This window comes from Talpa occidentalis, unplaced genomic scaffold, assembly GCF_014898055.3.
Source record: "Talpa occidentalis isolate TD23 unplaced genomic scaffold, MPIMG_talOcc4v2.1 talOcc4.11, whole genome shotgun sequence".
NCBI classification, from domain to species: Eukaryota; Metazoa; Chordata; class Mammalia; order Eulipotyphla; family Talpidae; genus Talpa; species Talpa occidentalis.
In genome coordinates, this window is record NW_023601104.1 from 5,639,009 (window position 1) to 5,665,005 (window position 25,997).

Genomic DNA, 25,997 nt, shown 5'->3' on the forward strand with positions numbered 1-25,997 from the left:
TATACAGATATGGAAATATAATGTCCATCTGAAACCTATGTTATAAATCAATGTTACTTTTTTTTTTATAATTTGACAAGAGATCTATTTTACATATCTTAAAGTTAAGGTCAATTTGTTTTGACTGACTTGGATAGTAATTTCTTTCCTTTGTCTGGCTATTGTTCACTCAGGAATAAGATCTTAAAATCATTGAGTGTACTCACTGGGAGTGTTAATTCTGAAATAATAACCAGTTATTTGCTTTTTCTACAAGGTAATATCTTAAAATATAATCACATTTAATATTATTTACATGAAGTTTATTTTAAAAAAAGAAAGCCTTGGTGAGTTGCAATTAATTGGTTTCATAAAAATTTTCATGAAGTTTAAAGTCATGCTTCTTTTTTATGAAAGGCCATTAGAGCCCATTAGTACAGAAGTCAGTAAACAAAGCCAACAAATCAATGTCACCTTGCTACCATTTTCATACCACCCACAAGCTAAGAATAATTTTGCAAGTTAACATGTACAACCATAGCTTTGAACCTTCATTAAGTGAAATGTTATCCCAAAAGAAAAAAAGAGAGACAACCTTGTTCTTCTCATTTAGTAGATGTAATTTTTAATGTTCACAATTGCTAGTATTTTATTTTGAATTTTTCTAATATAATTTTTTTATTTTGTTAGATTTTCTATATTTTGTTATATTCTATATAATAACTTCAATTTGCCAGCAAAGTCTAAAATATTTACTTTGTGGTCCTTTACAGAAATAATTTTGCAAACCCTTGCACTATTCCATCACCAAATGCTACAATCATACTAATCCATTATTGAGAATATATACAATATTTATGGAATATATTTTGTGTGAAGTCTCATCAAGATATCATTAATAATTTTCTTAGCAGAGTTATCATTTTTCTAAACTTATGCATGTATCTTTTCTCCTGCAGCTACTCTTAAATCTAAAGGATCAGAATTGAAAGCTATCATTTTGGTCTGTCTCTATCGGAAGAACATGAAAGATTTCTCAGCTATTAACACAGTACATGTGACCACGTTAAAGCTCTGCTTGCCTGCTAGGTATGTAACTAGTACTGTCATGTGAAGGGAAAGTTTGCCTGAATACCTTATACCAGGCATTTTTTTTGTTATCTCTTTTAATCTTTATTCCAGTTTCATGATCCGATACCTCTGGGTCTGAAACCACTCTTAATCATGCTCTTTACCATTAGTATAGGGTTGTGTCATTTTTATTGTTTATGTGGTTTTCAGGTTTTCTTATATGGATTATTATCACAGCTTTATTTTATTTCCCTCTTATTTACTGGTTCTTACTATTTCTTAACAACCAGTGTCAGAAATCCATAAATTAGACACACATTTATGGTAAGACTTGAGAAGTAAAGGGATTCTGGGATATAATGATAGGAAAATTAACATTAGAATGTAGCATTGGCAGTGAGGTGAAAAAGGAATCTTTATGAAATGAGTGCGCTCTTCCTTCTTACTCCCTCAACTCACCTCTATGCCTCCAGACTGTGGTCACTTTCATAGGGTCTAATTTGACCTTGTTTTCCTTATGCTCACAATAAATAGTTTCAGACAAAAATCTTAAACAAGTGAACACTAGATGTTTTGCTGATGTTTTACCTACATAAGTCTACGGAAATTCACTAGTATTTAATTATCTTTTCCAATAATTAAAAACAAAAACCTCAAATAGGTAAAAGAAAAATGGTTTTGATTGTATAATAGTATTTTCTATTATACAGCAGTTTGAGCAAAGGAAGTTTTCTTAAAATTGATATTCATTTCATTTTGATGCAGAGCAGAGCATGTAATACGGGCTTCATGACTTTGAGATAGGAAAAAAAATGTTTCTTAAAATGAGCCTTAGAAAGCGTTAACCTTAAAAGAGAAGAAACAAATTGTTCATCAAAACACATCATTAAATGTGTGAAAAGAGAAGCTACAGTATAGAAAACAGTTCTGCACTCACATGATCAGAGAACTGCACATAAAATGCAATAAGATACCATTGTGTAGTCACCAGGATGGGAAATACTAAAAAGACTGACAATGTAAAGTATTGGTGAAGCTATGCAGGAAATCTACTTTTTTTTTTTTTAAATAATAAATTTTATTTTTATATTCCCCATACAATTGCAGCCCCCCCATTCTGACCCCAATCCCTCCCCTCCCGCCCCCGCCCCCCTAAAAGTGTCTCTGGTTCATAGTTTTTTGTTGATTTTGATTTTCACTTTCTTATAGTTATTCATTTTCCTGGTCCCTTATTTAAGTTTTCTAGATTCCTGCTATGAGTGAGACCATCCGGTATTTTTCTTTTTCTTTTTGGCTTATTTCGCTGAGCATGATCCCTTCCAGCTCCATCCATGTTGCTGCAAATTGCATGTGTTTATCTTTTTTGAATGCTGAGTAATATTCCATGGTATATATGTACCACATCTTCTTGATCCAGTCATCTATTTTTGGGCATTTGGGCTGTTTCCAAAGCTTAGCTATTGTAAACAGTGCTGCTATAAACATAGGGGTGCAGGTGTTCTTTGGAATGGATGTTTCTGTGTCCTTTGGGTAAATACCTAGGAGTGGAATTGCTGGATCATATGGAAGCTCTATGTTTAGTAGGTCCAGAAATCTCCACACAGCTCTCCATAGTGGTTGGACCAGTTTGCACTCCCACCAACAGTGCAGAAGAGTTCCTTTTTCTCCACACCCTGGCCAACATTTGTTGTTGCTAGTTTTTTTAATATGTGCCATTCTCACTGGTGTAAGATGGTATCTCATGGTATCATTCTCAATGGTGAAAAGCTGAAAGCAATTCCATTAAGATCTGCAACAAGACAAGGATGTCCACTCTCACCACTGCTTTTCAATATAATACTGGAAGTCCTAGCCAGAGCAATAAGACAAGAGAAAGACATCCAAGGAATCCAAATAGGAAAAGAAGAAGTCAAACTATCACTATTTGCAGATGATATGATAATATACATAGAGAACCCCAAAAAGTCCACAGAAAAACTAATTCAACTCATCAATCAGTTCAGTAAAGTGGCAGGATACAAAATCAACACACAAAAGTCAGTAGCCTTCCTATATACAAACAATAAATCTGAAGAAGAAGAAATCAAAAAAACCATCCCTTTTATTATTGAAACAAAAAAAATTGACACGACAGAATACATAAAAATAAATGCCAAGCATTTGCATCTATATAGAGTTCAAAAACAAGCAGAACAAATTATCTCCAGTATTAATTCTGAGAGCGAGGGTGATCTTCAGGAAGGAAGGAAGGAGTGATGACTGGGAAAGGCACAAAGCTGAGTGAAAAGACTTCATTCAGCAAGTGCTCCTTGTATTTCTTGACGTGGGTGGCAGTTACTCTGGTGTGATCACTTTGTGAAAATGCAATAGTATGCATATTTGATTTGTGCTCTTTTCTGTGTGTTTATACTTCAATAAGAAGGTAAGAAAAAAAGCAGCTGTATGGGTTGTTTCCAAAGCTTAGCTATTGTAAATAGTGCTGCTATAAACATAGGGGCCCAGGTGTTCTTTGGAATTGATGTTTCTGTGTCCTTTGGGTAAATACCTAGGAGTGGAATTGCTGGATCATATGGAAGCTCTATGTTTAGTAGGTCCAGAAATCTCTACACAGCTCTCCATAGTGGTTGGACCAGTTTGCACTCCCACCAGCAATGCAGGAGAGTTCCTTTTTCTCCACAACCTCACCAACATTTGTTGTTGCTAGTTTTTTTAATATGTGCCATTCTCACTGGTGTAAGATGGTATCTCACTGTAGTTTTGATTTGCATTTCCCTGATTACAAGTGATGTTGAACATTTTTTCATATGCCTGTTGGCCATTTGTATTTCCTCTTTGGAGAAGTTTCTTTTTAGCTCTTCTGCCCATTTTTGACTGGATTATTTTCTTTGTTTTTGTTGAATCTCATCAGCTCTTTGTAGATTGTTGTGATCAGTCCTTTATCATTAGTGTTGTGTGCAAAAATGTTCTCCCAGTCTGTATAGATGACTGGATCAAGAAGATGTGGTACATATACACCATGGAATATTACTCAGCATTCAAAAAAGATAAACACATGCCATTTGCAGCAACATGGATGGAGCTGGAAGGGATCATGCTCAGTGAAATAATCCAGAAAGAAAAAGAAAAATACCGGATGGTCTCACTCGTAGCAGGAATCTAGAAAACTTAAATAAGGGACCAGGGAAAAAGAATAACTATAAGAAAGAAAATATCAAAATGAACAAATAACTGTGAACCAGAGACACTCTGTGGGGGGTGGGGGGCAGGGAAAAGAGGGCTTGGGTTCAAAATAAGGGGGTTGTAATTGTATGGGGAATATAAAAATAAAATTTAAATAAAAAAAAAGCAGCTCTATGGGTTTCCTAGTAGAGGTCCTCCTAATGTCATTTTTATTCATCCAGAGGTGATTGGAGAGACACTTTTCTTTTCACTTTGTGATTTGTGCTGACAGCACCATATTCTAGTAAGTTTTGGTCATGTCATACTTGTATTATTTAACATCTCTCTTCCTGCCCTTTCTACATCTCTTCCTGCCTTTACTACATTTTTCTCTTTCCTTGGGGTGGCAGAATATAACCCTGTAGTATCCAAGACCAGTTTGGTGGAATTTTAATCTGAATAGTTATATATCTTTTTTAAATGAAGGATAATTTTCTTATTATCTTTTAATTTTTCTTTTTTTAATTTCAAAAGTGATCTCTCTTCTACCACCTATTTCTATTTTATTTCAAAGGAGAACATCCCAGATTTTCCCCATATCTCTCCATTTTTCTCTCATATTTTAAAAACTGGAAAATATCCTTGACTGGTAGGAAATTATCTGGTTACCATTTCTTATGTTTTGAACTATGTTATATGACAACATGTTAAGTTTAGGTTATATATACTTGATTGCAGGAATTAAAAAATTTTCTGAATGAGTTTATCAGAGTCTCTGGAAACACCTGGAATTTCCCTGAATTAAAAAAAATATAGCTCAAATATTATGATATTTAAACATAGTGAAAGTAAGGAAAAGTAATGAAGACCATGGATGAGTCAGAGATGAATATAAAACTTCTCAAATCTTAAATAATGTGGACATAGAGCAATCAGTTAGATTTTTCAAAAGTTAAGGTCAAGATCTGAATATGACATTTATAAACATTCTTCTTAAGGGTGATGCCACTAAGCTCTAACATGCTTTAGATGTGTCATTTTCCTATGAATGCCTTTAAATCATCTTCCTTATAGAGAATTTTGGTGAGTCTAACTTGAAATATTTTGGGGTCTATTTCAATGTACATATTTGTGGAACAATAGCCAAGAAAATGTACCATTTGAGGAGGGAAGGAGAAACATTTTCTTTCCTTTTTTTCCTGGGGATATTTTTGTTTATGGAGTGAACATAGGATGTCCTAAAACTTCCGAGTCTGAACAGTAGAGGTGACTCTGCCAGCATCACTTTGTTCCTAGTCAGAAGCTTTCCGAAATCCTGCAGTTGCCAGCTGACCTCTTTAGTACCTGCCACATTTAAACACTTTAACAAAAGCCTATTGTTCATTTTAAATAGTATCATTAAATTTTTGTGTGTTGTTCACCCAAGGTGAATTTATTTATATGTAAGGATTAAAGCTATTCCACCATTTCTGAGCTTTAACAATGCTGAGAAATTATTTTCAGTCACTAATTAAAAATTACATGCAGCACCAGAATCCATCCAGCATTTGCTTCGTCACTGAGAAGCCATTGCTGTTGTAATTTTTCTGCACATAAAATGTCTTCACTTTTGGGTCTCCCCTGGTGGCACACAGTTCCTCGGCCCCCGGCGAGGGTCCCACAAAAAAAAAAATTTTTTTTTCACTCTTAAAAATCTCATAGCTAAATAGCTTGGGGAAAGTACTTATATATTATATAATATATAAAAGTACCTACATAATAAATGATCCTTCAGTAACTTGTGGAAACTTAGCCTAGTTAACTTCTAAGGCCCTCAGTTTCATTATCTGTAAAATAGGGATGACAATAGTGTCTACTCATAGGGCTGTTGTGAGGCTAAATGGGTTAATACAATGAATGGCACATAGTATATATTAAGTAAAATTTAGCTAATTCTTCACTCTTTTTAGGGAGGAGACAACAGAGAATATCTAAAGATGCAAATATTTTTTAAAGTTATAAACCCTATACCAAAAGACCCATAAAAAGAAATTGCTAACTGTAGGAGTAAGAGGATTGGGAGGGAAAGATAGGCCTCTTGATTTTTCTTAAAGCCAGCAAAAATATGAGGAAGAATACAATAAAAATAAGTGCATAATCTAATTAAACATGAAACTGCTCCTTCCTCTAACTATGCCTAATTTTGTTACTTCTGCTTCCCTGTGCTTTCTAATAATCCCCTTTATGACTTCAAACATTTCATACATCCTATCTCTCAAAAACTGACCATAACGCACACAATCATATGAAACTGAGGGATCTATAAATCCCCCAAAACAGAAACAAAGAGCAGCAAATGCAACACAGTTAGTGTACTTTTTCATCTTTTTGTGATTTTTGCATTGGGTTATGGAAAATTTCCTCTATTTGACTCTCCAACTATTTAAGTTGGTGTTGAAATCATTTCTTTCTACAATTCATCCCAATAATGAGATTTTGCTTTATTTAAGCTTATAATAGATTTACTTTTATAGCAATCCTTTTGGTTGTTAGCTGTTATCTCCCCTAATTTTACAGATACCAATTATAGTAATAAGCTTTCTTTTGTGTTTTTTTTTATATTAACTCAGATTCCCAAAAAAATTAAATTACTTTTGTATGTTTAATACAGTGCTTATCTTCTCTGCCTGTACTGATTTTCTTCAAATTTTTGGTGATTCTTGGTTATCAGTTTATGTTCATGGATAAGCATCTAGATTCCTGATTAATGCTAGCTGTAATACATGGCCTCAGTGCAAGTGACAATTTTTTCCCTTCTGACTCTGGGAATAGGCTCTGATTGCATGTGCTCTGCCCAGCCTCCAGGCTATTCCCTGTATGTCACTGATCTTTTGGATGTGATCTATCACTCTTTCTCTTGTGTTGCTACCCCTCAATCACATCTCTGGCACCAAGTACCTAATGGAGAACATCTCCATCAGAATTAATTCCAAATTCTTGCAACTTTGGCCTGGGTTTAGATGGCAAGATTTGGCTGTTTTGAGAGCCAGGTTCTGTTGGAATTGTTCTACTATCTGTATAAATAACTGAGCCAGACAGCAGAGACTATCTTTCCCAGTCTACCACTGTCTCTAATTTCCTCTTACAAATGCTATGCTAAATGCCTTTTATACTATTCAACTTCCCAGATAAATTAAATAAGCAGCTACAGAATTCCATAATATGAAGTAAACACTGTGTTCATGAATTAGAAATTTCAGTATTGCAGGAACTTAATTTTCTTCTAATTAGTTTATATATTTAACCTCTTCCTGATATAAATGTTATTATTATTTTTGGTTGCAGTTGATGCACTAACTTTATTTTATTTTTTAAAAACTTGCCATGGCTTGTATTTATTATTATTATTATTTTATATATTTTTTACATCATTCTTTTTTTTTTTTACAATGTATGCTTCCTCATCTCAGTTACAGTCCCCGCGAAATTCCCACCACCAATTCACCTGTGTACCATCACCATAGTCCCTTGTGCTCTTTCCACTCCTGTTTTGATCCTACTCCCTTCTCTACCCCCTGAAGAATGTCTCTGGTTTATAGTTGCTTGTTGATTTTGATTTTCACTTTATTATAATAAATTATCCCCCCCATCCCTTATTTGGATCCTCTACATTCCTCCTGCAAGTGAGACCATCTGGTATTTTTCTCTTTCTTTCTGGTTTATTTCACTGAGCATGATCTCTTCCAGCTCCATCTATTTTGCTGCAAATGCCATGAGTTTATCTTTTTTGTTTGCTGAGTAATACTCCATTGTGTATATGTAATATGTAATACTCCATTGTGTATATTGATCCAGTCATCTATTTTTGGGCATTTGGGTTGTTTCCATAGCTTACTCATTGTAAATAGGATGCACTGCCTTTAAAATTCTCGTATAAATGCAAAGGCCTAAGAACCAAATTACTTTTGAAGAAAAGCTGGAAGATTTATTCCATTGGATATCAAGAAACACTTAAAATCTACTGTAATTCAGATATTGTGATACTAGAGCAAAGACATATCAGCCAACAGAACAGAACAAAAGAATTTGGAAACAGAGACACAATTCTATAAATAATTAGTTTATGAGAAAGGTAATTCTATTGAGTATTGGAGAAAGAAGTCATTTCAATCAGTTGTGATGGTTCAATTGTACACACTTGTGGAAAACAAAATGTCAACCTTACCTTACTCTATACACAATAATTAATCTGGGGGGTGAGAGGGAGACTGTATATCTAAATAGAAGTTAATTCTTCATGGCCCCACTCTTGTAAATATTATGTAAATAGGACATAGAAAGCATTAACCATAATGGAATAAATGATACATTGCAATCCACGAAATTGACAAACTCCATTTTGGACAGTGAAAAGGCAAGCTTTGGAATGGGAGAGGGTATTTCTAACAGACATATTTGAGATTTGAGATTCTCAAAGAAAGAATAGCCCTCCCCCCAAAAAAAATTAGATAAGAAGAATTTTATAAAAAAGACTATCAAAATAGTCAATACATATGCAAAAAAACCAATCACATTAGTGATTCGAGATATACAAATTAAGCCCATAATAAGATATCACAACATATCCACTGAAATAGACAAAATTGAAAAGAGCTGTAACACCAAGTGTTGGCAAGGATGTGGAATAAAACAATACCTACTATAGACAAAATATTAGTATCTTCTAAGACTTAAAATATATAAACTTACATGTCTCTCATATTTACTATTTTTTATGTTTAAATTTTTTATTTTATATAATTTTACATCATTTTTCATTTTTGCACAATGTATACATTTTCATCTTGGTTATATTCCCTATACAATTCCCTCCCCCTTATTTGACCCTAATCCCTCCTTCCCTCCCCGCCCCACCATAGTGTGATGCTGGTTTATAGTTGCTTGTTGATTTTGATTTTTACTTTATTATAATTAGTCTTTTTCCTGGTCCCTTGTTTAGGTTTTCTAGACTCCTGCTATGAGTGAGATCATCTGGTATTTTTCTTTTTCTTTCTGGCTTATTTCGCTGAGCATGAGCTCTTCCAGCGCCATCCATGTTGTTGCAAATTGCATGTCTTTATCTTTTTTGATTGCTGAGTGATATTCCATTGTGTATATGTACCACATCTTCTTGATCCATCTTCTTGTGTAGCCTTCTGCAATATTGAATTTTTTCAGATCTATGGATAAAATATGATTTTGGGGGAGCATTTAATTCAGATGCTTATTAGTTTAGACATTTTTTTCCTTATTCTTGAAAACAGGTACTGTGAAAACTGATTCCTATTTGTCAAATGCAAAAAAAAAGAACCACATCCATTAAAGTTAACTATCCTTTTAAATTACAGATATGGAAATACTAAACTACATACTAAATTACATATATAATTGCTAAGTCATGTTTTACTTTTATTATTTTTAAAATTAGCAAAGTGATTTTATAAGTGAAGAAGTATGTGTTTAATGAAGTATTTCCTAAATATTTATCAAATGGCTTCAGTGTGTCAGAATCTCTACCACTATCTTCCTTCCCTTCCAAAAAACCGACATTCTACCTGAGAAAAAGCAAGCTGTAAAATATATATTCCAGGTTAAATAGGGATGAGTTTTAATGAGACATTTATGTCAAGGAAGCAGGTGACAAAGTATTAGAGTAGGTATGTGACATTCATAGTTAGAGTGGCCAAGGAAGACTTCCATGAGAAGGTGACATGCCCCAACGGGCATGGAGATGTTGAGCCATGACAATATGTGGGAGAAGAATGTTCCTGGCAGGTTAAATTGCAAGTGCAAACATCTTATAAAATATCCTATTTCTATGCACATTTCCAATAAAATTTCCTTATAAGGAAGATGCCTTAATCATCCACACCTTATTTTCTGGAATTTAAACTTGCTTTGTCCTAAAATTCAAGATGTTGCAAGTTTTTGAAGTATTATACATTTTAGCTCTTGCTTAGCAGTTATAACCTAGTTTCTCTGTAAAAGCTTTATATGATTGAGTTTTTGAAATCACATTTAAATTTATTACCTCCCCACCCAAATCCTCACTAAAATCTCTAGATGAGTTTCTTTAAACAACATTGAGAGTTATTGAACTGAAAGACAAGAGACACACACTCTAATCTCACCTTGCAGCTAACTTGCTGTGAGATTTGGCCCTCAAACTTCTTCAGTTTCCTCATTTGTGAAATGAGACAGGTGATTGATCTCGGGCTTTTATGTTCACATTGCTTCAAATGAAGAGAGTATTTTGAAAAACTTTAGAATGAATATACACTGTCTGTTTTGACTCTACTTTGCAAACATCAGGACTTACCACTTTATACCCAGACTCCTTCATTCCTTAGTTATTTCTCTCACCTCTGACCAAGTGAATTTTATTGACCTGTAATGGGGTATAATGGGGTGTAATGGGGTGATGCTGTGACTGTTCCTTATTTATTTTAAACTCATCTGCCACTTAAAAGACTGCTTCATTAATTTGTTCATCTTCACTGTAACTTGAAACTTCCATACACTGGGGATGAAGTTAGGGAACACATATGTGATAAAAGGTAATGAATTCCTGAGGCTGTCATATCCGTGCACAAACATACTCAGGACAGTTTGCAACTAGCTGCCTTTTATGTAGCTAAGACGTCAGGTGACTGGGAGAATCTTCATGGAATAAAAGTACCATTTTTGCATATTCTACAGATTATTTTTTCATGCAAAAAAATTCATCTTACTCCTTTAATGGAAATTCATCACACTATTGCCAAAAGAGTGCAAGCTCTTTGAGAGCAGGACCTATTCCTTAGATGTCTTTGTATCTTAATGGCACAATAGTACCATACATAATACACATTCAATGAGTGCTTGGGGGTTGATGTGTGTTAATTTTCTGCATTCCTTTTTTGCTGCTGTATTCAAGCCCTCTATGACATCAAACTCAGTCTTATGTCTAGGTCTTAGAAAGCTACTTATTGCCTTTGACAGGAAGCATTTTTAAAAAACCTAAGTTCAGTGCATTGCTATCTCTTTCTATTTTTTAATCGCTCTTGTATCTATTTTGTATAATTATGGGAATTATCCTTGAGTAAATTGTAAATCCTGTGAGTGCAGAAAATAAGTCTTATTGTTCTCTGTCATAATCCAGCATATGACACAATACTTGGGACAGAATAAGTACTAAAAAATTGTTGAATAAATATGGAAAGAAGGAACCCTAGGTTATGGTTGGCCAAAAGAAGAGAGGTCAAAAGAAAAAGGTGATTGGAAGAAACAAAGGCTGAGATTTATTTATCAAGAATGAGAAATCAAAGTTGTCTTAAAAATCATCTGAAACTAGTATTACAAAATGATTGCCAAAAAATTAAAATTAAGACTCCTTAATCACCCAATCCTTAATACTGATATTTTTTCTATGAATTTTTCCAAATAGGTGGAACAAAATGCCATTAGTCCAAGAAAAGATTACTTCCTTAGGGGTCAGTAAAAGCTTTTCAAAATCTAAATTAATGGTAATTGAGGAACACTTAAGCATGGCTAACTACAATATCAGATGATTACAATGTATGTTAGCTATTATTCATATTCAAAATGTATTGATTTCCAAGATTATAACTTACAAATGCTATCTGGTAATATTTGTTAATCTATAAAATATAGGGAAATAGGATTGTGTAGGATGGGGGAACAGTAATTTTCAAGAATTAATAAAAGACATCTATATTCCCCATAAACTCCATAAACTCTTTATATTCATTAGCAACTCTGTCTTAATTTTATTATTATTTAAACTCAGTTGTGAAAATTCCTAAATTTAGATTTCTAAATTCTTCTGGCAAAATTTATCTTCTTCAGTTGGTGGGGGGGCGTGAGGGGTTAGTAAATCAACTAACTCAGCAAAGGGAAGGTTAAAAGGACTTCTATAGCTACATTCTCATAGCATGAAAGAGAATGGGCAAAAGCTGGAGTGACCTGCTTGCTGGCATGATCAAGGAAGCTTATACTAGCAGATGATCAGCTCTGTTCTTGCTAAAATTTGGCAAAGAAATACACTATGGTTTCTTCAGATGACAGTGTCATAATTCATTTAGCTCTCCTCTACCTTTTCACAAAAAGGACCAAACCCCACAGGAAATGTGAGCACTGACATTTTCTACCCAGGATCAAAACCTGACTATTTTGCCAGAAATTGAAAACAATATAGCTGAAACAGTAAATACAGTAATGTGTTGAAAGAAATAGGCTGCTGGAATGGCCAGTGACAAAATTCATCATTTATATTTTAACTTCTGATGGATAGAGTGGTAAACACACACACACACACACACACACACACACACACACACACACTCACTCACTTTGGATTGGCAGACTTCCATGCAAATATAATGAAAACCAAGTAAATGCTAATGAATCTCTTTGCATTAATTTACAGATTATACCCTAAGATTTACACTAAACACTACCTTTAATGGCAAGTTTGATTATACATAGCTAGCTGATTTCCAGATAGTTAAAAGCTAGCTTAAGGGACATCTAGAAGGCATGATTTCTTTTCTTTCCCACAAAATGCTAAAGCTTTTTTATCATTCTGTATTCAGTCATGAACTCAGCTGCACAAGCCAAACGTAAAGATTTTATGGGCCAATCTATCACGTGAATTCGTGAACAAGAATACAAGTCTACTCATGCAGACACCAAGGGTGATTTCCATTTTTATGAATGAAAAAGAACCCTGCATAAACATTCTTTATTTAAAGTTTTAAATGAAGAAAAATGCAAAACAAAATGGGAACATTTTGTTTCATATGTCAATATCTTGTAAGAGGGGGGCAAAGTAAAGAATCTGGCTTACAGGATTCCCAGGACAGCAGTATCTCCTTTGCATTAAGTACATAAATGAGATTTATGGCCACTGACCTAATCTTAGATGCCAAAATGTACAGCAGGAACAGCTTTCTGAAAAACTTAATTCAAAATTATGGTGTTAAAAAGCACTTTACGAAGAAGACAACATCCCCAGCATACACATATACACACACATATACACATGCACCTAAAAGAACTGATGATAGAAAGGAGCTATGGATATTTGCATAAAGCTTTAGAATACATTTAGTCGATAATTCAAATCCACAGGTTTTACTTATTCTCTCTACCACCTTGATGTTTATGAATTTCCACATGCATATCATCAGATAGTCAATTTTCATCACTTAAGGCCATTTAATTCTAGATATTCATAGCTCCAGGCATTGAGCAGGCTTAGGATAAAAAATAAACACATAAATATGATAATTCCTTTACTGAACTTTAATGTGGTTTCCTTACTCACTAAGTACTAACTAAATTAGCACCCTGAAGAGAAGTAAAGCTCTGAACAACTGCATTTACACCACTTATTTCACTGAATGAGAGAAAGAGGGTTGTGATGCCCTTAATTTACTGGTAACCACTTGGAGATTTTCCTAAATACATAGATATTTGATCTTGAAAATAAGACAAAAAAGAAATAAAGTAGTACAGGAAAGCTGTAATTGTTGGGGGAAGAAGATATCCTGAATGAACTCCACAGACTCAGGTTGTATGGACTCTACCCCCACCCCAGGCCAAAGAGACACAAGGCACCAAGAACTACAAATCCCATTAACATCATCACTGAAGGGAGGATTGCTGGCAACTAAGGGTGGAGTTAAGCAGCCAGGTCAAAATGAGAGACATGTGGACTTGAGGGCTGGTTGGATTTTCTCCAGTCTTTAGCGTGCTGCTGGGGTCCCAGCTCAGCAGAACTGGTAGGATACATTTACCAATTTATCTTTCTCTTTCTCCCTGGTTTATTCCTCTCTTCTTTTCTTCTTTTTTTAAATAAGCTCTTTAATAACCTTTTTTGTGTGTGTGCCTGCAGTTGAGTCTAATTATAAGTCCTTATTAAGCATGTGAGTAAGGGCCCCCACTCAGGCCAATCCATTTCACATTGGGTTGCCCTGTAACATAATGATAGCTGTCAAATCAACACTTTCCTAATATTGTCCCATAAAGCAGAATTCCTGGAAAAAATAACATCCTGCACAATAAAATATCATGTTAAAGAAACACATTTCTTCCTTTATATAGTTAGAATAGGTAATTATATAAAGAACAAATGTTTCCAACTTATTTCAAATAATTTGCTCTTAAATATAGATTTGAAGTACTAAAATACACATTCCAAGTTTACCTAAATATATCATCTCCCTGATATAGCTAATAAGAACTTTTAAAGAGTATCATTGAAATTTTGAAGTTACAAAAGTACAACATTCAATTCTAACTTTCTGTCTTAGTTTAGGTTGTTCTGAAAGAGAGTCAAAAATAAAAACATGGAAATTAGCGATTCTTTTAGAGGTGAATCTCAGTAAGCAGGGGAGAGACAGACATGGAGATGGGCCAGGGAAGGAAAAACCTACAATACTACTGAATTGGCTAATGATCTGGGCAACCAAGAACCAGTTCTACTGGGGATTCTCTGAGAAACTCTGTAGAACATGCCTCAGAATCGCTCATCTGAAGGATGTCAGGCTGATGTGTTTCTCACGATATCCTGCCTCCCATTGGTAGGATTGCAGAAGGGACAGAAACTCCCTCCCTGTTCCACGCTTCTCTGGCACAAGGACTGGGGAAGCTCCCTTGTGTCAGAAAAACCCTGAGGCAGAGAGTGGAGAAATGCACAGGCTGATCTTCTGGTGGAATATTGTTGGTGTGCCCAAATGGATCTGCACGGCTGTTGCTAGGCTCAGACGCGAGAGAACAGCCTGAGAGGAGGGCACCAAAAACCTGTTCACAGATGCCAGGTCACCTGCAAAAGCCATCACTGCATTACTCTGAATTAGGTCACAGGATGAAATTAAAGCAAAACTTTATGTACCTAAAGCTTTTGCATTCATACATTATTATGCCTAAATTAAAAAATATCTGAGAACTATATATAAAAATAATTTGTGTCCTATAACCAATTTTTCTTTCCAGTTAACATTTTTGGTGTGTGTGTGGGTGTGTGTTCAGAAGAAATTAATGATTAAACTTTAAACTTGAATTTGAAGTTTAAAGAAAAAGTGGAGCCAGTGATACTAAAGGAAAGAAAGAAAAAGTATCTAGATAGGTATTTTATTACAGCTAATTGAAAGACCATATATCATGGTGGTTAAAATTATTCAGGGTTTTCATCAGAAGCCCATGTTTGAGTTCCTACTCTACAACTTACCAGCTGTGCAAAATGGTGACAGTGACAGTACTTAGTAATATATTCAGTAATTGGTACTTTAGCAATAAATTATATAATACATATGAAGCCCTCAGAAAACATCCACTTTGTAATAACTGCTCATTAATATTAGCAATTACTATTATTTTTAATATTCTGCAACAATTTGGAGATAAAAAGTCAGAACAGCAAGTTTGTAATTATGTGTGAATTCATGTACAATTACACTTCAAAGTAATAACGGAGAAAAAGCAACCATAACTGAGTGAAATATAAACTCACAGTTTCATGGAAGGGGAGTCAATGATTTCCAGATGGGAGGTGGGGTTTTATTTGGTCTTCTTCTGTTAGAGCAAAGATGTTATCCTCATTACAGTTCACCTCACATGAGCAGTTACCCATAAACAGCTTGTCTGAGGATGCCAAATGCTAAGAAAAAAGATTAGTGAGCAGAATCAGAAATGATGAATCAGGAAGCTTAAAAAATAGCTGAAGTTGGAGAGCTAAATCCAATTTACATTTACTTAAGATAAAACAAAAAAGAAAAGCAAGAAGGTATCCATTAAGAGAAAATGCAGTATCTGGAAATGACGTGTTGGTATTGGTGACACAATTTAGTCAATGACCAATGTAGAATAAAAGAAGTCCTACTGTAGCCACACAAATGCTGGTGTATGGCAATCACACAAAGGAACAAAAGCATTATACTTCAAAAAGCATGAAGTTAGGTTGTGAATTGTGCAAAGAAAAGCGGACATTTTTATACAGCTATTATAGGCAAAAGAGACAAAGTAAAAACATCAAGTAAAAAAATTTTAAATGTGAAAATTCCAGTAGGAGTAAAGTTGATCATGCAATGGTATATCAGCATTACAAATCATATTAGCAACATTAGGAGTTCATTTAAAAAATTCATTTATACAATAATTTAATTAAATAAATTCACTAATTACGTTGTCCGAGGTAAGACCTTTCTCTTAACATAACACAGCAAACTTAACATGAGTGAACAAAACGAAAGCTTTGGCTATGTTACAGATAGACTTCTGGAAAAGGAGGGCACCATTTCCTCATCCCCACTTACATGCAGCCACCTTGCATTACAAGTCCAAGTATATCATGATTTAGACTTCCTGAGTTGGGGAGCTACTGGGAACTAGGGGGACTGAGCAGCCCTGTTTGGCATGTAACAAGGAAGGCAGGTGGGCCTATGCTCTTGCTTTTGAGGTGTGGTTTATGTACTGGTACAGCTGGGGAGGAAACTTGGAGGAGATGAGTGGAAGAGACATGTAGAAATACTTGGAAGAGACACATGCGTAAGAGAAAGGTGCAGAGGCTGTGCTTGGCAGAGACAATGGCAGCCATTATTTTGATTTGTACTGTGATTTTGAATATTCTCTCTCTTCTTCGGTCCCAGCAATTTTGGGACCTGCTTGGCCCCTTATCTGTGGTAACTTACACATGTTACTTTGGGTCAACTCTATTTGATTGGGCATTTGCTCACAAGGGGATGGGTAATTTGGGGGGTTTCATTGGGAAACTACTGATAGGAATAGCCTTTCTTCTCTTCTTTATCTTTGCACACCAATTATATTAAAGAACTATTTCTGCTTCCTTTGATTTTGTGCAGTGGATGGCTAGACTCCTAGTGGAGCATGCACCCCTTAATAGTTGAGGGTCCATGGGTACCCCCGGGTTATGTGCTAATAGTCATAACTGTAAAAAATTAAATTTACAAGCAATCTGGTTTAAATTTGTTATTGCGTATTGTTATAATGGATTTAAATAATGACCACCAAATAGCAATATATGTCCATTTTTTAACTCTTCAAATATTAGTGGTTTGGTGGTGGACATAATAAAGGTAATATATATCTGAAGATGTGTGAACCTATATGTCTAAATTATATGCCATGTTGTAAACCAATCTTACCATAAAAAAGTTATAATTAAAAAATAAAACCAAAAAGGAGAATGACAATAAACCCAAAGTCCTCTAACATTTGGATTTAAAAGTAGAATTGAAAAGCATACTTATTTGAGTTTTTATGGTTGCAATTTCAAAAGAAATATTTTTAAAAGATTGAAACTATATTAAGTTGACTTAAAGAATACCTTTCATCAATTACTTCCAACAGACTACTGAATGTCTAATAAAGTTTGGATTAAAGTAGGTAGACTCACAATCTATATCTTGATGGTAAATTTGCATAATACAATAGAAAATAAAGTATATTTTCTTCCCAGCTTTTCAAAGTGGTTTCCTACACTGGATTTTCATATCAAAACGTGTTCTTATTATATAGGTTTTCATGATATAAATCTGAGAAAATAAAGTTGAATGTTTTTCTTATAAAACTAACCAACATATTTTAGAGCAGTTAAAGATGATTTATTCATGCTCATCAGATCTGTTTTTCCCAATAATATTAAAAGAGGTTCAGCAATTCATGGGTTACCTGATTTCCTTCCTTCAGATAGTAACAGGAAACCCTGGCTCAGTTTAGTATTTCTGGCACACAGTTTAACCATTTTTCATTTACACTTTCATGTATTTGTCCTCATCATAATGATGTTGAAGTAAATCCCACATAGCATAGCGTTTCATCTGTATAATTTTAGTAAGTGGAGATAGACAACTCTTTTTTTTCTGTTTAAGTATAACTACTGTACAATCACACCTAAAAAAGAATTCCTTAATATCATCAACTATCCTTTTAAATATTTACATCAAAATACAACTAAATCTGATGAGCATGAATCAATCATCTTTGTTCTAAAATATGTTGCTAAGCTTTGCAAGGATACTATTCAACTTTATTTCCTCAGATTATATTGTGAAAATCCATATAATAAAATGTAAGGTATTTTAGCAGATAATACAATGACCAAAGCAAAATACATTCCTAATCCGTATATGGGCCTTACTTTTGAAAACACACTTGGTAATTAATTGTATATTGTTTTCATAGGAGTTATTATCAGGTGAAGTTCTTAAGTATCCAATATTATTTCATTTAAAATTTCCATTAAGCAATACTGACTTTAAGATTGACTTTAAGATTCAGTATTCACCAATGAGTAATCTTCCATTGTATTCGCTTTTTTTGGTGAATAATCACCCTGTCTTTAAAACTTTTAATATTTATATATGTTCACAAGCTAAAAATAGATGTTATTTCTATACCTATTGCACAAAAGTCCATGATGTCTTTTTGCTTATATTGCCTCCTCATTTTCTATTATATACTGCCTGTGTTCCACTATCTACTTTATTTATAGTAGCAATAAATAAGTAGAGCCTTAGACTACTGTAAAAGATGACTTTTAAATCAATCATTCATCCTGTGGCAAATTTAAAGAGTTGGCTAATTTGCTTCAATGTAATTCAACAAATATTTATTGAATGCCTACTAAATGCTAGGCTCTCTGATGTTATATGTACTATGATGTCAGCAGTCAAGAGAAAAATGATCTCCCCTCTCATCAAGCTTATAATTTAGTCTAATAGAAAAACTGTAAAAATAAGCCAAAACAAGTCCCAAGCAATCTACTTCTAGATTAGGAAACATGACTTCTAAAACAACATCTAACAACATTTGCCTCACATGGAAAATATGATCCTACTAAGACAAAGAATGAGGCAAGGTAGAAGGAGAACACATATAGGAGAACACATAATTAACATTAATGGAATGAATCTCATTAGCCTAGATTTTTTTTCTGTGTAAGGCATTCATTACTTTTCATGTTAAATAAAACTTGCTTGTTTTAAAGACAGGTTAAACAACATGTAATTAAATCTGAAGTTATCAATTAAGATAAGTTTGAAACATCAAGTCTATGTTTTATTATGTCTTTCCTTTTTAGAAGTTTATGATAACCAGTGATGATAAAGAGAAGCCAGACTGGAAAGTAAAGGATTAGAAGGACATATACTAAGTTCAAAGAGGAAATGTAAACAACCAATCCCAAATCCATTTATAAATGTTCTTTATCTTAAAAACAATATTTGTTCCAAACTGAAAGCCCTGTTATATGCAAGAGAACTGAACCTTAGCTCATAATTAGGCATGGGTCAAAAGTCTAAACTGGAAATTTGAAATATACATAAATACCTGAGTTCAATAAAGAAAGTCTCTGGTTAAGTGAAAGCTGGTTGTTTGCAAGTTCTCAGGAGACTCAATTACTATGCCCATTTTTTAAGGAAACATAATTCAGGAGAGGCTTACAAGGAAGTTAAGAAAAATTCTAGGTTCCCAGAGGATTTTATATTCTATTATTAAATGTTCATTTATTTAGGCAATAAATGATAGATGTCAAACTGAATCAACAAAAAGAAGCAGTTAAAGAGTCTATAATAGAATACAATGCATACTATTTCCCTACCTGTTAACGATGGTCTAAATTATAAAAATAGGGCCTCCCTGGTGACGCAAGGGGTTAAGCACTGCACTATGAAGCAACCCATAGCGTCTGCAGCACGAGTTCAATCCTTGGTCACCCAGCGAGATACCCACATGGTGTGGCAGACCTCTCCTGTCTCGCCTGCTGCTCCCCTGAGCAGTGTTTTAGACGTCTGCCTGTTCTGCTCCCTGCTCTGTCTCTGGTGAATTCTTTCACTCTCCCACGCCTCTGGCCTGTACCCCAGCTCTGGTATAAATAAATAAATCTTCTTTTTTTAAAAAAGAAATGAACAATGATGTAAAATATATATAAGTAAAAAAAAATGAAGAATATTATTTTAAAGTGATTTTAATCCTTTGCCATTAGTAAATTTTGAGAAAAAAGATCCATTTTAAGAGGAAAATGTTTTTTGTATTATTGATTTTGGCCAACTATTCTTTAATATATACAGAATTTCAACTATGTAGCTGCAAATTATATACTGGATAGTATTTACTTAGCAGAAGAATTGTTGATCTAAGGCAACATTTAACATTCTGCTAAAATTCACTGTGAAAATATTACTCAAGTAATAATTAAATTTTTTTATCACTGTAGTGGATAATTTCTAATTAATAAATATTGTTAAAGATTAATACTGTCTAATAATAGCAGTATTATTAAATATTGGATAATTTTAGATATTTGATACTGCCTGCTCTTTTTGATATTGTATTAGTTATTAATTTTTCTTGAGACATTTTTCCTATTTTGTCTGTAACTACTTTACAGTTTTCAAAGACTTAAATTCCTTATTCCACTTTTATATCTTGAAAAGAACAAATATAATAACAAAACCATTACACTGAGAAAAATGAACATTATTCTGTTCTCTGACAAAATTCTATATTTCAACTGATAGAAAAATCCCTCCCCCCATCTTTAACATGTAAATATACATTCTATGCTTATATCATAAACCATTTGCATATTTTGAAAAGATCTTTGTCTAATTTAGCACAAATAAGAGAAAGCTAGAAATCTTAACAAATAATTTTCTATGTTTCTTGTTTTTTTTTTCAGATATATAAATTTTATATGTCTACAATCATACTATAGGCACAGTTGTGCCTTTTATAATTTAAAGACTTGTAATAGGCAATTATATTCTTTCAATTGATGTATAATATCCCATTTTGTTGATTGCTATTGGAAAGATAAGGGTGTCCATATTTAAAATGTTTAGCAAATGTCTGGTATAAGATAAATTCTACATGAGTATTTACTTTCATGATCATATCATTGTTACCATTACTATTATGCCTGTAATAATAATTAGGGGACTGGATAAAATGAAACTTGAAAGTATAAAATGAGATGAAAATATTCAAATTGAATTGATGTATAGAAATTCAACTAAAAAGAAACCAGAAATAATACAAGTTTTGTAAGCTAGTTCTGTATAATGAATTCATTGGGAAAAAAACAGCTTTCTGAGGAACCTCCAGGCAGCTTTCCCTAGTGGTTGGACCAGTTTGCACTCCTACCAGCAGTAGGAGAGTTCCTTTTTCACTGCATCCTCGCCAACATTTGTTGTTGCTTGTTTTTTTGATATGTGCCATTCTTGCTGGTGTAAGGTGGTATGTCAGTGTGGTTTTGATTTGCATTTCCCTGATGATAAGGAATGTTGAACATTTTTTCTTATGCCTGTTGGTCATTTGCATTTCCTCTTTGGAGAAACACCTTTTAAGTTCTTCTGCCCATTTCTTGACTGGATTGTTTATTTTGTTTTTGTTGAGTCCAGTCCCAATCAGTGGGGTGTTTCTCCCTTTTGGTTAATGACTCTTGCTGTACAGAAGCTTTTCAGTTTGATGTAATCCCAGGTGTTTATCTTTGCCTTCACTATCACTGCTTTGGGTGATGAGTCTTTAAAGATGTTTCTGAGATGTATGTCTTATAGTGTTTTACCTATATTTTCTTCCATATATGTTATGGTTTCAGGTCTTATGTCTAGTTCTTTTATCCATTTTGAGTTGATTTTTGTGCATGGTGAGAGGTAGTGGTCTAGTTTCATTTTCTTGCATGTGGAGGTCCAGTTTTCCAGCACCATTTATTGAACTAAAAATGAAGCTACCATATGACCCAGCAATTCCACTCCTGGAGATCTACTCAAAGGACACAAAAACATTGATTCAAAAAAACACCTGTACCCCTATGTTTATTGCAGCACTATTTACAATTGGTAAAACCTGGAAACAACCCAAATGCCCAAAAATAGATGACTGGATCAAGAAGATGTGGGGTGTGTGTGTGTGTGTGTGTGTATATATATATATATATATGAAATTCAGCAATCAAAAAAGATAAACTCATGCTATTCACAGCAATGTGGATGGAGCTAGAAGGAAGTATGCTCAATGAAATAAGCCAGAAGGAAAAAGAAAAATATCGGATGGTTTTACTTATAACAGGAATATTGGGGAACCAAATAAGACATCAGTGTAAAAAAATAATAACAGTACAAAACACAACCAATCAAAAACAGACAATTATAAGTCAGAGACATCCTGCAGGGGAGGAGGAGGGAGAGGGATCAGAGGGAGGAAGGGAGGAGCACAGGGGACTGAGGTGATGGTGCACGGATGCATTGGTGAAGGAAATTCTATGGGGACTACACCTGAGGGGGTGGGGGGAAGCAAATATTGTTTAAAAAAATAATAAATTAATTAAAAAAATCAGCTTTCTTTATGCAAGCATTAACTTGTTAGAAAACATATTGGAAGATAACTATGATTAATGCTAATATTTATTGAAAATGTCCTAAGTGGCAGACACTATTGTAAATATCTTAAATTCACTGTATTTAATTTAATTCATTTGATCTATAAAATCACCCTCTGAGGTATATGCTATCATATTACATAAAATCTAGGGAAACATCTACTGTACGACACAATATAATTAAATGCTAAAATATGGAAAGTGTGTATCTTTGAAACAGTAAAATACAGTATTACCATTACTCCTTTATAGAAGAAACTGAGACAAGAGAGGTTAGAAAATTTGCTCAAGAAAACGCAATATGAAGTAACCTGGTTCACTATCTAACTTTTTAAAATATACATAAAAATATTTTTATAAATTAACCTTGTATCCAGCAAACTTGCCAAACCCAATATTAATTATAAGAATATGTCTGTAGTTTTATTTTAGTTTTCTACCATACAATCATATTCTTCAACAAATGATAATTTTGTATTTTATTAGCAACATATTCATTTATTTTTCTTGCCCTACCCACTGGCTAAGTAGAAGTGGAGATTTCTATTTCTTTACCTTGGCATCTTTATCTTGTCCTTAAACTTACATGGAAAGATTTCATCATTTCACGCTGAAGTATAATGCTTGCTACATCTATTGCAGATAATTACGTTTGTGTCTTATTTCTGTTAATGTGGTGAAGTCATTGACTAGTTTTTATTTATTTTTTACTTATTTTTAAAAAAGATTTATTTATTTATACAAGCACTGGCTACAGTCAGAAGTGCGGGAGGGTGAGAGAATTCACCAGAGCCGGAGCAGGGAGCAGAACAGGCAGACTGACGAGGTACACTGCTGAGGGGAGCAGCGGGCGGCAGGAGAGGTCTGCGGGCCATGTGGGACCCTCGCTGGTGCCCGGGGATTGAACCAGTGCTGCAGAGGCTGCAGGCAGCTTCGCAACCCAGCGCTCAACTGCTGTGCCACTGGGGAGGCCCATCATTGACTAGTTTTTAAGATGTTTAAGCAGCCTTGCATGCTTGGAATAACCCAACTTGATCGTGCTGTATTATTTATTTTATATACCACTGAATTTAGTTTGATAAATTTTGTGAAGGGTTTTTTAATTTTTAATCAAATTTTATTGATTCACAGTTCACAAAACTGTTTAGTTTGGGAATTTCAACTTCACATCTCAACATGTGCACATGCTGTAATTGCTTCTCCAATAAAGCTCACATTGGAAAAAAAAAAAAAAAAGCTCACATTGTCACTACACTGTTACATTAATCTCTTTGTGTCCTCTTCCCTTCTTATGTCTTCTGATAAGCTCCATAGAGTAATTTTTGCTGTGTTTTGCTGTTTGTTTTCTTTGGTTATTTATATTCCACAATTGAATGAAATCAATCTGGTAATTGTCTTTCATTTTTTGACATATTTAACTTAGCATATCATCTCAAGATCCTTTAAATTGCCATAAAAGGCACTTTTTGTCTTGTTTAATAGCTGACTAGTATTCCATTGAGTGTATATACCATACTTCTTTATCCATTAATCTATTGATATTTAGGTTAATACATACCTTGGCTGTTGTGAATAATGCTGTTATGTCATAGGGGTGCGTAAATCTTTCTGTATTAGTGTTTTTATATTTTATATTGGATAAATACCTAAGAGTGATAATGCTGGAGAATTGGCTGTGCCAATTTACATAGACTTTCAGTTGTCATTTTAATGCAGTATAAGCACATGTTGATTTTCAATGATACAGGCCTGAAACTTATATAATGTTACAATGCAGTGTTACTTTAACAAAAATAAACACTTTTTTTCAAGTTTACTAGTATAGAGTGGTTGACAATATCTTTTTTTAAACATCTTTTTTTTGCAAATGAAATTGTTTTCTGGATTTCTTACTCTTTGTTTGCATATAGTGACATTTGATTTTTGAAAACTGATTTTATATTCTGACACTTGAATACATTGATTTAATTAGTTTTCCAGTAGACTGCAAATAATGATAGTTTTACTTCTACTTTCCAATTTTGATTCCTCTTATATCTTTCTCTTGCCTCATTGCTGTAGCTGGGACATCCAATACTTGTTTTAATACTAGTGGTAAAAGTAGACATCCTTGTTTTGAACTATATCTTAGAGGAAAAGCTTTCAGTCTTTCAACACTGAGCATGATGTTGATTGTGGGTTTGTCATACATGACCTTCATTATGTTGAGAAATGTACCATCTATCCCCATTTTTTGAGGACTTATCAGAAAATGGGTGTTGCATCTTTTAAATGCTATCTCTCTCCATCTGTTGATATCATCACATGAGCTTTCTCTTACTCTTTTGTTTGTTTTTTTTTTTTTTAAGATTTATTTATTTATACAAGCACTGGGTACAGTCAGAAGCGGGGGAGGGTGAGAGGATTCACCAGACCCAGAGCAGGGAACAGAACAGGCAGACTGACGAAGTACACTGCTGAGGGGAGCAGCGTGCGCTGCAGGAGAGGTCTGCGCGCAATGTGGGACCCTCACCCGGCGGCTGGGGATCAAACCGGTGCTGTAGAGGCTGCAGGCAGCTTTGCGGCCCAGCGCTCGACCACTGCGCCACCAGGGAGGCCCTCTCCTTCTCTTTGTTGATGTGAATTACAGTAACTGCTTTTCCCATATTGCTCCGTCACTGTGACCTGGTAATAAATCCCACTTGGACGCATAGTTGAATTGACTTGCTAGGATTTTGTTGCAGGTTTTGCATTTAAGTTCACCAGGGAAATTGGTCTGTAGTCTTTTTTCTTTTTGTGATCTCCTTGTCAAGTTTTTGTATCAGTGATGTTAACCTCACAAAATATGTTTATTTGGAAGCTTTCTCTCTCTATATATATATTCCTCAATTTTGTCTGTTTAGACTTTATTGGAGGATTATATTATAGGGTCAAATAGATTTCAACCCAGATGGAATCAGTTGCATTCTATAGAAAGTTTAAATGGCCCTAATATGCTCTAACTAGAATACAAAAATGTTGTAGAGTAACTTGAAATATTTATTTACCACCACAACCCCACTTCAGTTAATTTTCTTAGTAAATAATTTTCTTAGTAAAATATTTTTATTTTTTAATTTTTTTTTAAGATTTTTTATTTATGCATACAAGCTGGGGTACAGGCCAGAGAGGCAGGGGTGAGAAGATCCACCAGAGACAGAGTGGGGAGCAGAACAGACAGACTGACTGAAATACACTGCTGAGGGGAGCAGCGGGCGAGACAGGAGAGGTCTGCTGCACCATGTGGATTTCTCCCTGGCCAGCCAGGGATTGAACTCGTGCTGCAGAGGCTGCAGATTACTTCATAGCGTGGTGCTTAACCCCTTGCACCACTAGGTAGGCCCATTAGTAA

General features: G+C 34.2%; 1 protein-coding gene and 1 long non-coding RNA gene across 10 annotated transcripts in view; one reads left to right on the top strand and one right to left on the bottom strand.

Moving 5' to 3' along the window:
• The window catches only part of LOC119238453 (uncharacterized), a 444,593-nt gene that overhangs the window by 294,012 nt on the left and 124,584 nt on the right, over positions 1–25,997 (top strand). For both annotated transcript variants that reach the window (XR_008553776.1, XR_008553777.1), the window contains exon 4: positions 939–1,068. This is a non-coding gene — a long non-coding RNA (uncharacterized LOC119238453). The remainder of the gene's footprint in view (positions 1–938; positions 1,069–25,997) is intronic.
• Positions 1–25,997, bottom strand: part of DPH6 (diphthamine biosynthesis 6) — a 260,459-nt gene that overhangs the window by 94,966 nt on the left and 139,496 nt on the right. For 3 of the 8 annotated variants that reach the window (XM_054700301.1, XM_054700317.1, XM_054700312.1), the window contains exons 11-12: positions 15,743–15,889; positions 9,088–9,407 (exon numbers count right to left, since the gene is read on the bottom strand). In XM_054700301.1, the coding sequence (XP_054556276.1) occupies positions 15,761–15,889 (129 nt within the window). In that variant the 3' untranslated portion in view covers positions 9,088–9,407; positions 15,743–15,760. Of the gene's footprint in view, positions 1–9,087; positions 9,408–10,439; positions 10,461–15,742; positions 15,890–25,997 lie in introns of those variants that run through there. The other 5 variants (XM_054700310.1, XM_054700327.1, XM_054700305.1 and 2 more) reach the window with 3 other exon arrangements.